This window comes from Lactuca saligna, chromosome 8 (genome assembly GCF_052625555.1).
Source record: "Lactuca saligna cultivar CGN05327 chromosome 8, ASM5262555v1, whole genome shotgun sequence".
Lineage (NCBI taxonomy): Eukaryota > Viridiplantae > Streptophyta > Magnoliopsida > Asterales > Asteraceae > Lactuca > Lactuca saligna.
In genome coordinates this window covers 201,767,669-201,780,705 of record NC_136424.1, presented here as the reverse complement: position 1 = coordinate 201,780,705, position 13,037 = coordinate 201,767,669, and the positions used below count along the sequence as shown (strand labels likewise).

Below are 13,037 nucleotides of genomic sequence, written 5' to 3'. Positions count from 1 at the left end.
AGGTGCAACACTTGGGGCACTAAGCTTTCAAGAGTCAAGGATCTTCAATGAACTCTTGTTATCACAATATAACAAGTGAGGTAATGTTCTAACCCTATTTTAATATGAATTTTGAATCTTGTATGCTAGATCTAGGGTTATTTCTTTGGTGTTCAATTTGCATGTTCAATTAGTGAAAAACTTAGATTCAACGCAATTAGGGTTGCATGATCACATAGGAATGTAGATGTACCCATAACCCATCACCTTGTACTTGGTGGAAGTGATGACTTGAGAGTGAAAGTGTATAATGATGTCATCTTTCAGACTGACCGAAACAACTTTCGTTCTCAGTCAGGCTGGGTGTTTACCCTTAATGGGGGAGTAGTTACTTTAGAAACCTTCTAAGAAGGAGACCATGGTTGATTCAACGTGCGAATCAGAGTACATAGCTGTGAGCGAAGCGTTAAAGGAGGCTATATGGTTGAAGAAGTTCATTGGAGACCTTGGAGTTTTACCACCTATAAAGGATCCTATGGATATTTTCTGTGATAATGAAGGTGTAGTTACCTTAACCAAGGAACCGAGGGATCATGGCAGATCCAGGAATATCGACAGAAAATATCATTTCATCAGACATCGTATAAAAGGAATCCTCGTCGTCAATAGGGTATCGTCAGAATAGAATCTTGCGGATCCCCTCACAAAGGGTCTAAGTAGGATTAAGCAAGTTCAGCATGCAAGGAGCGTTGATTTGAAGGAGAATATTAGTTTTAGTGATTAGATAGTAGTTAGAAACTTGTAACAATATAAATGTAATTGACATTTTATGATTAGATAATGGAAGATTTATTTATGAGTAAAGTTTACTAACTTTTGTCAATTGTTTATCTTGTGTTTCACTTTGCATGTTTTACTTCATGAATAATTGGATTATTCAAAACATCCACAGCCGATCATACTTTGGGAATAAGTAATGAAGCAAGGTTGTCATGAATTGACTTGTAGATTGTCTAAGTGCTTAGACATAGAAAATGGTTGCCGCAATGTTCATGAGTTCTCTTGAAATAGGATTTGAGTATTGGATTAAACCCACGCTCATTCGAATTACTTCATTGAATTTATCATGAGTAATTGTGAGACGATAATATTGTATAATCTTTAAACCAAGATATATGAGTTGTTGTTTACAAGTTGGTTGTACATTGATAATGTGTAAACGCATCAGTAACTTGATGCTATAAAACATATTGTTGTGTACGATCCGATGAGTAAATTGTACAAGCATATAAGTCAAAGTTTATCTGTTCCTTTTATCCCAAGGGGTAAAAGCGATATCTTGGGCCCCTCAATGATTTTGTGTTGACTTATGTGTCGGGCCCGATCAGGAGTGAATTAATGTGTTCAATTAAGTTTTATGTCATACATATCAGAAATCAGGAAACAAACTGTTAGACATTGAGAATGATTATATTCCTATGTCTTTCTCCACATGATATCTTGCAGAACGGAGGATTATATGATCCCTTATCTAAAGGACGCGTCATTGACTAGGTCAGAGTTCGATAACAACTTTTGAAAGCTATGACTGCTAATCAGATTCTGAAGTCATACTTGCAGTTATAGTTATTAGTCTTATCCAAGTGGGATACTGTTGGATTATGTGTCTAAGCCCATAACTATAATTGGTATGTACTTGATTTTATAGTATCATGGTCCTTTTTGGGTTGCCTTAACCATAATAACTTGACAAGATGACTTTTGGAGATAGAGGTTATTTATTGATTTATTAATACATTATAAGAATAATATATTAATTAGAAATCATATTATTTTAATTAAAAATTAATTTGATATTAATTTTAGGATTAAAGGAACTGATTAAAGTACGGGGACTGGTTTTGCAAATAAATGATAATGGCAAATTGGGCTGCTGGACTCCCTTGGAATGGGGTGGACGAATTTCTATAGGGAGGCCCAATAAGAATCGTCTAAGGCCTTCCAGAAGGGATGTCCAAGGGTTGCTTGGAGCTTAAGCAAGGATTAAGGTTTCCATCTGAAAACCTTAGCATCCACAACTATATAAAGTCCCGTAGACCTCTAAAATTGGCCACTTCTTCCCAAGAGAAATCGTAGCTTATTTTCTGCCCCTCTCACTCATCCTTTGCTTTTGGTGTTTATGACTCCATTAAAGGTGCAACACTTGGAGCACTAAGCTTTCAAGAGTCAAGATCATCCATAAAATTCTTGTTATTACTAGATAGCAAGCAAGGTAATATTCTAACCCTAGTTTCATATTGATTTTGAAAATTGTATGCTAGTATTAGGGTTGTTGCTCTGGAATTTCTATTTGCATGTATAACTAGAGAAAAACTTAGATCCAAAGCAATTAGGGTTGCATGAACACATAATAATGTTGTTATGCTCAAAACCCATCAGTTCTTACGCATAAAGGTGCAAGCTTTATGAGGTTTAAGGTCACATGTATGCGTTAAGCTACCTAATAAGTCCTTTTGAGCTTTAAGATCTTCATTTAGTCATGCATGAACGTAAAGTTAGCAACTTCATGTGATTATCCATCTCAAAGAAGTCAGATCTATGTTTTGGATCAATGTCTTATCGGATTAACGAAGAAAAATAAGATTTGGCTGAATGGAGGAGTACGCTGGGCGTACAAGCCTGTACGCACAACGTACAAGCCCTTAAGCTAGTACACTTAGCGTACAAGCTGAGTACGCCGCGCGTACTTAGTAGGTATAGATTTCGGTGTTTAGGCTTTGTTTTAGGCTTTGATGTATTAGGCCTTGTTGGGACATCATGTTTTGGATTGATAATTATTTTGAAAGTGCCACTATAGGGTTTGGGCCCAATTTGGAAAATTCGGCCATATTTAGTCCTTGGGTGTTTATTTGGAGTTTGGGCTTTTGGATTGTTGAATTGGGCGTTGCCTTTGGGCCAAGTTATGAATAGGGTAAAAAGGTCTTTTACCCTAGTTTGGACGCTTAGCGTGGGTCGATACGATTATTGATGGATGATTAACTTGTGATTGATAGCGCAGGGATTCTTGTGGGGTAGTAGTAAGATATTCTTTCTGTGAGATTCGGTAGTGCGAGGTGAGTCTCCTTACTGAGTTTAGTGGGTCGAAGACACTAATGCCGACCCATGGTTTGTATGTTAGGACACTAGATATATATGTGACTCTTGTGTGCGTCATGTGATTGTATATTTACCGAGCAAGGCCTGATGCCAGGCGGGGCCTGACGAGTATATTGTATGCTAGTTATCGGTATGTGTTTTTATGCTACCGGGCAAGGCCCGATGCTGGGCGGGGGTCGATGACTGTATGGTATGCTATTGTCTTTATGATTATCATATGTGCTAGTATGATTATATGTTTATACGATTATATGTATTGGGCGGGGCCTAGTGATTGACAGATGTATAAACCGAGCGGGGCTCGATGTCCGATGGGGCCCGAAGCTGAGTGAGACTTGATACCGAGCGGGGCCCGGGGGAGGGTGGGGGCCCAATATGTAATTTATTATGTTTGGTGTGTGGTATCTTGGGGAATTCACTAAGCTTTGTGCTTACAATTTTCGGTTTATGTTTCAAGTACTTCTAGTTCCAAGGGAAGAGCTCGGGATGACTGCATCGTACACACTGTGTAGTTCCGCATTTGTGATTTACTCTGATTGATATGATGTGTGATACGCTTATTTTCACTTGGATTTTATTGATAATGTTTTTGGATTACTGTTTTTTTTAATTAAAATAAAATTTTTGGGTCATATTTTTGGGACGTTACACTAACGAAGCGTTTGAAATTTATTTTCGAGCAATAACTATTTAAAGTTGTGAACTTTCACTTCGTAAAAGAGTCGATATGGCGTGTAATGGGAAAATTAGCTCCTGAATCAAATACTACATCAAAACCTGATTCATAATATATAACTAACTTTTCGTTACGAAACCCGGAAATGACCCTACTGATCATCCAAAGTTTACTTAGTGAAGAAGCCGAACATTAACCATTCAATCTTATTCACAACAGCTTAAGGTATTTTTTTCACAAAAAAAAAACATTAAGAATGTGATAAATTCCTAAACTGAATGAGGTTCATAGGGAAACTAATAGGAAATAAAAATTCATTTCCTAAGATGTCTCGTAATTCATTTGAAGTTCGTGTTTTGACACCAAACAGATGATAAGTTGTTACCTGGTTGTTTGTTTTCTTAAAACGAACTTTTGCATAAAAACTCTGTTTTTGAAATTCTTTATATCCAAATTTTCATATTTCCATGGACTAGATGATGAACATATTGAGACCACATAATGATGTCTAATAAATATATCTCTTTCAGTCACATGTATTAACTTATTCCTTATGTATATTAAATTATTTGTTTATCAGAGATTTATATCAATCAAAGACTTAATTGATATTTTGGATTTATTTCAAAGTATAATGCCTTGTAAACATTAAAATGACATGATTATTACACTTTAGGTCTATTACAATAGTGCTTAGCCTAACACTGTTCGTTTAACAATAACCTAATTTCTATAAGTGTCACAATTTAGGCCTAGAATCAATGACACATGAGTTTTGATGTTTGTAATGCCAAAGGGTTTTTGAGAGGTGGTGTTTTGAGATGTGTCGCTTGTGATAGAAGTCAAGGAGAAGGGAAGAGAGACTTCCAAAATAAAGACGATGAAGTTGTAAAGAGACTACGGTCTACAAGGGTTTAAGATCGTAAGGAACGAGAGGACAGAAGGGAATGTTATTGTTATCACAACATTGGCTAAGTAACGACTATATACATTAGACTAAACTAATATATACTAGTACAAATAACTGGTCAAAGATGGTTTATTCTAGCTTATTAATCGGAAATCTTCTTGGGGACTATGATGATTATTTTTAAGTAACAAATAAGCATTCAAATAGGATGTGTCTACTATATTCAATAATGATTACGATCAATTTCACTCTTAATCGAATTACAATGTAAAATATACGAAAATAGGAAAAGTCAATACTTTTTTTTACATGTAATTCCATCTTTTTTGTATTTTTCTTTGTTTTTATTAAGAACATGTAAATATACCAATACCACCATTTACGCATTTTAAGTATATGATGAACAAATAGAAAATTTATTAACTAAAAAGATGTAAATAAAACTTGTCAATGAAATAATGGGAGTCTAGGTTTTCGTCATGTTCTAAAAAGTAGAGGGGTTATGTGAACATACCATAAAAACTTACTAGAATTACTTATATCTTTTGTATGTTAAACATCGCCGTCACCAAAACGGTGGCGTTTATCTTTCTCGTTCTAGCCGTTGCAGAAACGGGTCTTTACAGGTCGTATTTTCTCTCTCTTCAGTTTTCAAATAAATCGACCGTTAATGAATCCGAACGTTACTTCTTCTCCTTCCCCAGACTCCAACCTACATTTTCCCCGCTCCAAATCTCTCGCTCTCAAACGCTAACAAACGGAAATTTCTTCCATCTCTTTTGCCCTCTGATTCCATCAATTTCACTGCGTATTTTTTTCCCAAGTTGCAAAGCTGTGAATCCGGTTTGCTATGATGGAGGAATTAGGGGATATGATGATTGATACAGATTATGAATACTCAGCGCCCAAATTCTTCGATTTCATCCTAGGAGAGACTGAAGATGAGATGCGTGTAGCACAGCTCTGGTTTGATACGGCTCTTACCTATGCTCCTTCACGTAAGTTGTTTCTTATAATTCCACGTTTTTAGGTTGAATTTTGATTGCGATCTGATCTGGTTGATTTTGGGGAAAACGATATCTAGGGTTTGCTAATTCTGTTTTCGGATAAGTCAATCTGCAATATGGCTTCATGTTCTTTAATCTAGCCTTTGATATTTTGATTCTTTTTAAGTGATATAACAATTTCCCAAACCATAGATCATTGTTAGGTGTTTTTGATCTGTTTGATTTGGGGATTAAGGTTTCTAGGGTTTACTAATACATCAAATGAATTTTAAGTTTCCATTTCTTGCTTGATACAGCTTTTATGCACAAGGTCAAGACTACCAGAGCTGTTGAGTTAGAGAGCCTATGTGATTTTAGGGAAGCTGACTCTCAAAAGGTAATAAATAAACCTTGATTTTTTCTGAATCCAGACCTACTCTCCATTTTTCTTGTTGGTTTTGCTTACAATTTTCATGTTTCATTTTTTTTTTTTGCAGGAATCATCTGATTCAACAATCTCATTGAACACCATTAAGAAAATCAATTTGGAACCCGAGAAACAGAGGTCAGCAGATACTTGTAAGGAAGATGAAACCTCTAACAACACTTTGGAACCAGAGAAACAAAGGTCTTGCAACTCAACTTTCATAATATCTAAATTTTCTAATTTTGAATTCCCATTATGCTTACAATTGTATTTAACTCTCTCTTCTTTTTTCAACAAAATCAGTGAAAAAACTGAGCTTGATACTGTTAAAAGTAAGGAAGATATAACCTCAAAAGATGAAATAAATGGACGCAAAGAAAGCCTTCCCAATCAGGTATTCTACTAGAAAAGAAGAACTCTTTGATTTTATTCAACTTTCCATTTCTAACCAAAACTTCTTGTCTTTTTTTTTACTAGTTATCTGTTGACCAGAAGGTCAACGACACCCCAAAACCACGTGTCAGTTCTCAAAAGAACAACAACATATCCCAAACAGTGTCCAAGAATCATCAAACAGCTCGAAAGATTGCTACTGCATTGAAGAATCCATCATCTCTCAAGTCAAAAAGTCAATCATCACAACTCAAAGCCACTAAAACACCAGCTACTGTTCGAAGGTGAGCATAATCTTTTTCAAAACCTAACAAAACAATACTTTGTTTAAATGTCCTATTTTTCTTACATGATATTATATTTTCAGGGATACAACAAATCAAACAAATAAACCAACTGGAACTCCTAATCTTTTTGTTCAAGAAAACCAAGCCATAAAAAGGCAGAAACTTGAAGGAGGAAAAACCCGACAAATTCTTAATATCAAAACACAAATTTTACCCCACAAAGCAAGACCAGGTGTTGTTACAAAAACCACATCAACTTCCCAAAAGGAAGAAAGAAAGGTTTGTTTCATTGAGTTTTTATATTTTATTATTATAATCTCCATATAGAAAAATGATTTGATCTTATGTTTTTTGTTTTTCTTGAAATGAACAGATGTATGTTCGTGAACATGCACAGACTCCATTTGTTTCTGTGGCTGAAATGATGAGGAAATTTCAATCAGGCACAAGGGATCTCAATCTGCCTCCTCGTGCTTCTTCAGTCTCACATGTATTATTTTTTTTTTTTTGGTATTATAACTTTTTACAGTGAAAATTTGTTGCTATTTTATTTTCATTCCAACAGTTTTTATTTTTAACCCTAAATAAGTCTATTACCTTGAAAACTCTACCAAATTCTTTTTCAATGAAAGTAAATTTGTTACATTGAAAGTATGTTGCAATTTCTTGAATTTTTACCCTAAATGATAATTTCATTTTATCTAATAATGGTTTTTTTTTTCTTTATAGGGTCACGATGGTAATAATCCATTAACGCAACAAAGAAAGTCAAAACTAACATTAACAAGACCAAAAGAACCCGCGTTTGAAACATCACAACGCATTCGCACAATTAAACTCAAAAGTTCAGCAGAGCTCGAAGAAGAACTGATGGCCAAAATCCCAAAATTCAAAGCTCGTCCAGTCAACAAAAAGGTAATTATATAATAATAATATCAAGAAATCAAAAATGGATTTTTCTTTTTGTTAAAAAAGAAAAATGTTTTTTTTAAACAGATACTTGAAGCTCCAACATTACCCGCAATGAAAAGAAGCACACCTCAAGTTCCCGAATTCCAAGAATTTCATTTGCAGACAATGGAAAGAGCCAATCAGAATGCAGAAACTTCTACTGTTGCATCAAATGAAGCAGTCCCACAGGTAAAAAAAAAAAAAAAAAAAAAAAAATTATTCTTTTGGATTTTTTTTAAAGTTGTATTTTGGCTGATTGTTTATTTTATTTTTTATTTTTATTTTGTAGAAGGTTGTTCATAAATGGAAGCCACATCTTACTACACCCAAGACACCACCACTACAAACGTTAGTGAGAGCACGACCTCCAACTATTAAAACAACCGAAGAATTAGAACAAGAAGAACTCGAGAAAGCACCTAAGTTCAAAGCCAGACCTTTGAACAAGAAGGTATAGTAAATTACCATAATGCCCCTGGTCTAAATTCTCACTTTTTGTCCCCCCTGCTAGTTGTCGGAAAGATGGGATAGGGACACATTCTTTCTTCATCTCTCTTATGCATGTGTAAATTACCACCATAATTACCATAATGCCCCTGTCCAAAACACTCATTTGTGTTGTTTGATAAAACTATTTTGTAGATATTCGAAAGTAAAGGGGAGTTGGGGCTATTTTGCAACAAAAAACGACAAGTCACAATCCCTCAAGAATTCCACTTCGCAATTGATGAAAGGATTCCACCTCCGATTCCAAATGTTTCCGAATTGTTTGATAAGGTTAGTAGTTCACCACCACCACCCGCTGCCGCCTCCCACCACCACCTACCTCCTTCCGCCGCTTTTTTTTTTTTTTTTAACTAACTGAAAATTTGTTTGTTTCTTTCTTTTTTTACAGCTCTCATTATGCTCAGATTCTTCCACCTACCAGAAACCAATTCCTAAACTCACTGCACCAAATCCTTTCCATCTACACACCGAGGAACGAGGGGCAGAAAAGGAAAAAAAATTTGTCATGGATATTATCCATAAACAAATCGAAGAGGAGAAAGCCAGAATTCCCAAAGCTACCCCTTATCCATATACCACCGATTACCCTGTGGTACGCATACAAAACTAAAAACTAAAAACTAAACTAAAACAAAACCCTAATTTTTCTTTTTTGAGTTACATATTTAAATATAATTTATATTTATATATATTATATAAAAAGGTTCCTCCAAAACCGGAGCCAAAACAGTGCACAAAACCAGAACCGTTTCAGTTAGAGAGTGTGGTGAGACATGAAGAGGAAATGCAAAGGGAAATGGAAGAACGAAAGAGAATAGAAGAGGAAGAAGCTAAGATGAGATTATTCAAAGCTCAACCAATCTTAAAAGAGTAAGAGAAAAATAACAACATACTTTCATTTATAAATTATTGGACAAAAAAATGTTGACTTTGTTTGACTTTTCAGGGATCCGATTCCAGTTCCCGAGAAAATCCGAAGACCTTTAACCGAAGTTCAAGAATTCGAATTGCATGTAGAACACAGAGCTGTGAATAGAGCCGAGTTTGACCAAAAAGTCAAAGAGAAAGAGATGATGTACAAGAGATATAGAGATGAGGCAGAATCTGCAAAGATGGTATATAATAATTAATACTTATTTTTTAATTGTCAAAAAGAAAAATATTTATTTAATTTGTGTCTCGATTAGATGGAAGAAGAAAAGGCGTTAAAACAATTGAGAAGGACTTTGGTGCCTCAGGCAAGACCGGTGCCTAATTTCAACAAACCTTTCTTACCCCGAAGGTAATAATATTGTAAAATATATTTTTATTAGATCGAAAATGTCAATTTGTGAAAAATTGAAGGTAATATTGTAAAATATATTTATTAGGTCATCAAAAGGAGTGACGAAAGCAAGGTCGCCAAGATTGAAGATAAATGAAAGAAGAAAGATGGTGGTGGCTGCAGCGACTTCAAGTGCTGCATCGAATATGAGGTGATGATGATGTGTGGAAAAAAAAAAAATATTGATTTTCTGTTCAAGAACTCTTGAATATTATAGATAAATCTTGGTGTAATTTGTTGTTTATGTTGGTTACAAATAGTGGATTTAAATTGTATTTAGTCTAATTAGATTTTATTGAAGGAAAACATCTCAACAAATATTATGATTGCTTGGATTGTTGAAATCGAACTCTAGACCATTTAAAATCAAGTTTTTTCTCATAACGTGAGGCTGAAGATTCCATGATTTTAACAACAGTTCTTTTACTTTATCAATAAATCTTGGTGTAATTTGTTGTTTATGTTGATTACAAATTCTGCCAAAAATGACAGAAGCGTTTTTATTAAAGTAACATAATTTTTTCATAGTTATAAAATTCAGATGTAACATCAATTATTTATTAAAAGTATTCCATCTTTTATGGTGTAAACATAATAATTATTCGAGGCAACATTATTAAACTACACCAATGGTTACACATAATACTGGAGAAACTCGTACATTTAATGGGGTTAAACAACTTTTTTTAACAATAGATTCTTATTAAAAGTAACATAATTTTTTTTCCATAGAAAGAAATGTTATAAAATTCAGATGTAACATAATTTTTTTTAAAATATAATGTTTTTATAGTTTTTATGCTCAGTTTTCAATATTCCACAAATACCAAGTAAAACAAATTCACCAATGGTTAACATAATACTAGAGAAACCAATACATTTTTCATGGGGTTAAGAAACGTTTTTTAACAACAGGTTTTTTTACTTTATCTAAAAAAATGACAAAAGCATTTTTATTAAACTAACATAATTTTTTCATAGCAAGAAATGGTATAAAATTCAGATGTAACAAAAGTAACAAAAGCATTGTAAAAGTGGGTTTTTTATAGTTTTTATGCTCAGTTTTCAAATATTCCACAAATGTAAGCAAAACAAATTCTCTATTATACATAATTAGTCGACACAACATTATTAAACTACACCAATGGTTACACATAATACTAGAGAAATTGATACATTTTTCATGCGGTTAAGAAACTTTTTTTAACAACAGGTTCTTTTACTTTATCTAAAAAAAATGACAAACATTTTTATTAAAGTAACATAATTTTTTCATAGAAAGAAATGTTATAAAATTCAAATGTAACATAATTTTTTTAAAAAATATAGTATTGATTTCTAATTGTAAAAGTGAGTTTTATAGTTTTTATGCTCAGTTTTTAATATTCCACAAATGCCAAGTAAAACAAATTATCCATGATACATAATTAGTTGATACAACATTAAACTACACCGATGGTTACACATAATACTAGAGAAACTGATACATTTTTCAGGGGGTTAAGCAATATTTTTTTTAGCATTCGACAATAGTGTGTGTCGTGCATACACTGTTGTTGAATTACTACAATTATAAGTAGTGACAGAAGAGAGAGAGCATACTCCATGTCTTGATTTTATTTTGGTATTTCATCTGGTTTGCAAATGTTTATTATTATAAGTTTGGTTTTCTTGTATAACCATTTGAAACCTCCTATCGTCACTTTGCACACAAACAAGTTCCTTCCCAGTGCCTTTGAACTCCATTGAGTTCTTCCTGCGCCTTTCATTGTGCCCTGCTAAACGTCTCCTACAACTTCTTTTGGCGTCATCGAACTCTGAAAGCTCATGAAACCTGATTCCCAAAAAAGACCCTTACTTTTTTTAATAGTTCGATTGTTTTGGCCAATGATATTTACTACACATATTGAACCTTTTTTCAATTTCATGTAAAAAGTTCAAAATGACAACTATTGTAGTCCTTTGTGGCTTTATGGTAGTACAAAAAATATTTACTAGTATAGTTGAAGAATTAAATGGTCATCTAAATAAAATTAATTTTTTTTAACAAAAGACTCCAAGTTGAGTCATGTGTCTTTGAGATTGTTTTTCAAAATGTTTATTGGTATTTTAGGAAACCATTTTTTTCCCTGTAAAATTAGTGTTTGTCAAACTTTTTTTTTAACTTATTGGCTCTTCAAAAAGCCAATAAATTAATAAATAATTTTAAAATGCTCAAGCTATTTTTTTATAATAGAAAAAGATCACCATTTTTAATTTTTCTTGGGGATGAAAATGTGTTCTTATGAGAAATTGTAATTTATTTCCCAAGACAACTACAAAGATTCTCACATGTTATGTCAATATGTGAAAATGATTGACATAAATTAATAGCACCCGTAAAAGGTAAAGTCTACCATTCTCCAACAATACTCCAATTTCTTATTACTATTTAAATCACTTTTAATTAAACAAATGATGTTTAAACTTATAACTAAAAGATTAAGACTTGTTCATTTAATATTTAAAATTTAAGTGGTTAGTTAGTCTTGTACGATCATTAGGTACCTCTTGAAAAACATACAATTTTGTGTTTGAAGATTACGTACGATATCTTTGATATACCACAAAAATTTGTTATGTTTTTAAGAATTATATAGAAAAATGACTAACCGGCTACATTGTTGACAGAATCTTTGGTGGATACCAGCAATAATAGCAGCATGAGCCTTTGCATGAAACTCACATACTCTATGCCTTCGATGATATTGTTTAGCTTCAGCTAAATCACTTGTACATTTTTCAGCTTGACAACATCTTGTAACACTGTTTAAACCACCACTATTCTGACACCCCTTCTTCTTCTTTACATCTCCATTGGAAGAACCACCACCATCTTCGCCATCGCCGCCGTAGCTGCCGCCCATAAGCTCATGATCATAATTGTCATTCACTAAGTCGCTCTTTGTCATGTTCAACTTTTCTCTAGAGGAAACTTTGTTACTCTTTCTCTCCATTTTATATTTTTTGGAATTTATATAATAAGTGAAGTGATGAATTTATATGAAGATAAAGTGAGTGGTGGGGTGAATTGGAATTTACTTTTTTGACAAGGAAAAGTTAGAGAGGGATGTGCAAGGACCACAAATGTACCTCGAAGTTATGGTAAACTCTTTTCAAATCCATGCAATAGTAAATTGTAGCATGTGTAAAAATAATTGTACACTTCATTAGATTAAACAAAGCCCATATTCTTTCTTTATGTGTGGAGACAAAATTGAGTGTCATAGCTTGGTACCTATATTTCATTCTATTTTAATTTCATTAAGAATCAGTAGCTATTATTTGATTGAATTTATTATATTGATGACATTGTTTATCAAAACTTATTCATTTTGATAGATAATATAATTACATGATATTGACAATACATAAATCATTTTTTTAGTAACTATAGTACGA

The 13,037-nt window shown here is 33.3% G+C and overlaps 2 protein-coding genes across 3 annotated transcripts; one reads left to right on the top strand and one right to left on the bottom strand.

Annotated features, from left to right (window-relative positions):
- Positions 1–5,361: 5,361 nt before the first annotated feature.
- Positions 5,362–9,916, top strand: TPX2 (targeting protein for XKLP2). 2 transcript variants are annotated; one of them, XM_078967295.1, is made up of 16 exons: positions 5,362–5,719; positions 6,025–6,104; positions 6,205–6,335; positions 6,438–6,528; positions 6,612–6,811; positions 6,895–7,093; positions 7,188–7,304; positions 7,544–7,729; positions 7,811–7,954; positions 8,058–8,216; positions 8,408–8,542; positions 8,661–8,864; positions 8,976–9,142; positions 9,219–9,387; positions 9,460–9,554; positions 9,643–9,916. In XM_078967295.1, the coding sequence occupies exons 1-16, from the start codon at positions 5,572–5,574 to the stop codon at positions 9,749–9,751; spliced, it is 2,334 nt and encodes a 777-aa protein (XP_078823421.1). In that variant the 5' UTR covers positions 5,362–5,571; the 3' UTR covers positions 9,752–9,916. The 2 variants fall into 2 exon arrangements, with proteins under 2 accessions (XP_078823421.1, XP_078823420.1); XM_078967294.1 differs by having other exon boundaries at positions 5,365–5,719; positions 8,055–8,216.
- A 1,035-nt stretch (positions 9,917–10,951) lies between these two features.
- LOC145008700 (squamosa promoter-binding-like protein 4) lies at positions 10,952–12,618 on the bottom strand. The gene is made up of 2 exons (XM_078967296.1): positions 12,249–12,618; positions 10,952–11,430 (listed from the first exon to the last, which is right to left on the bottom strand). Exons 1-2 carry the CDS (start codon positions 12,590–12,592, stop codon positions 11,226–11,228), a joined length of 549 nt encoding a protein of 182 aa, XP_078823422.1. The 5' UTR covers positions 12,593–12,618; the 3' UTR covers positions 10,952–11,225.
- Between the last annotated feature and the right edge of the window lie 419 nt (positions 12,619–13,037).

Coding starts and splice junctions, on each gene's coding strand:
- TPX2 (XM_078967294.1), top strand. CDS start 5,572: ATGATGGAGGAATTAGGGGATATGATGATTGATACAGATTATGAATAC. Junction 6,336..6,437: donor TTGGAACCAGAGAAACAAAG/GTCTTGCAACTC, acceptor CAACAAAATCAG/TGAAAAAACTGAGCTTGATA. Junction 6,812..6,894: donor ACACCAGCTACTGTTCGAAG/GTGAGCATAATC, acceptor TTATATTTTCAG/GGATACAACAAATCAAACAA.
- LOC145008700 (XM_078967296.1), bottom strand. CDS start 12,592: ATGGAGAGAAAGAGTAACAAAGTTTCCTCTAGAGAAAAGTTGAACATG. Junction 11,431..12,248: donor TTCTGTCAACAATGTAGCCG/GTTAGTCATTTT, acceptor TTTGGGAATCAG/GTTTCATGAGCTTTCAGAGT.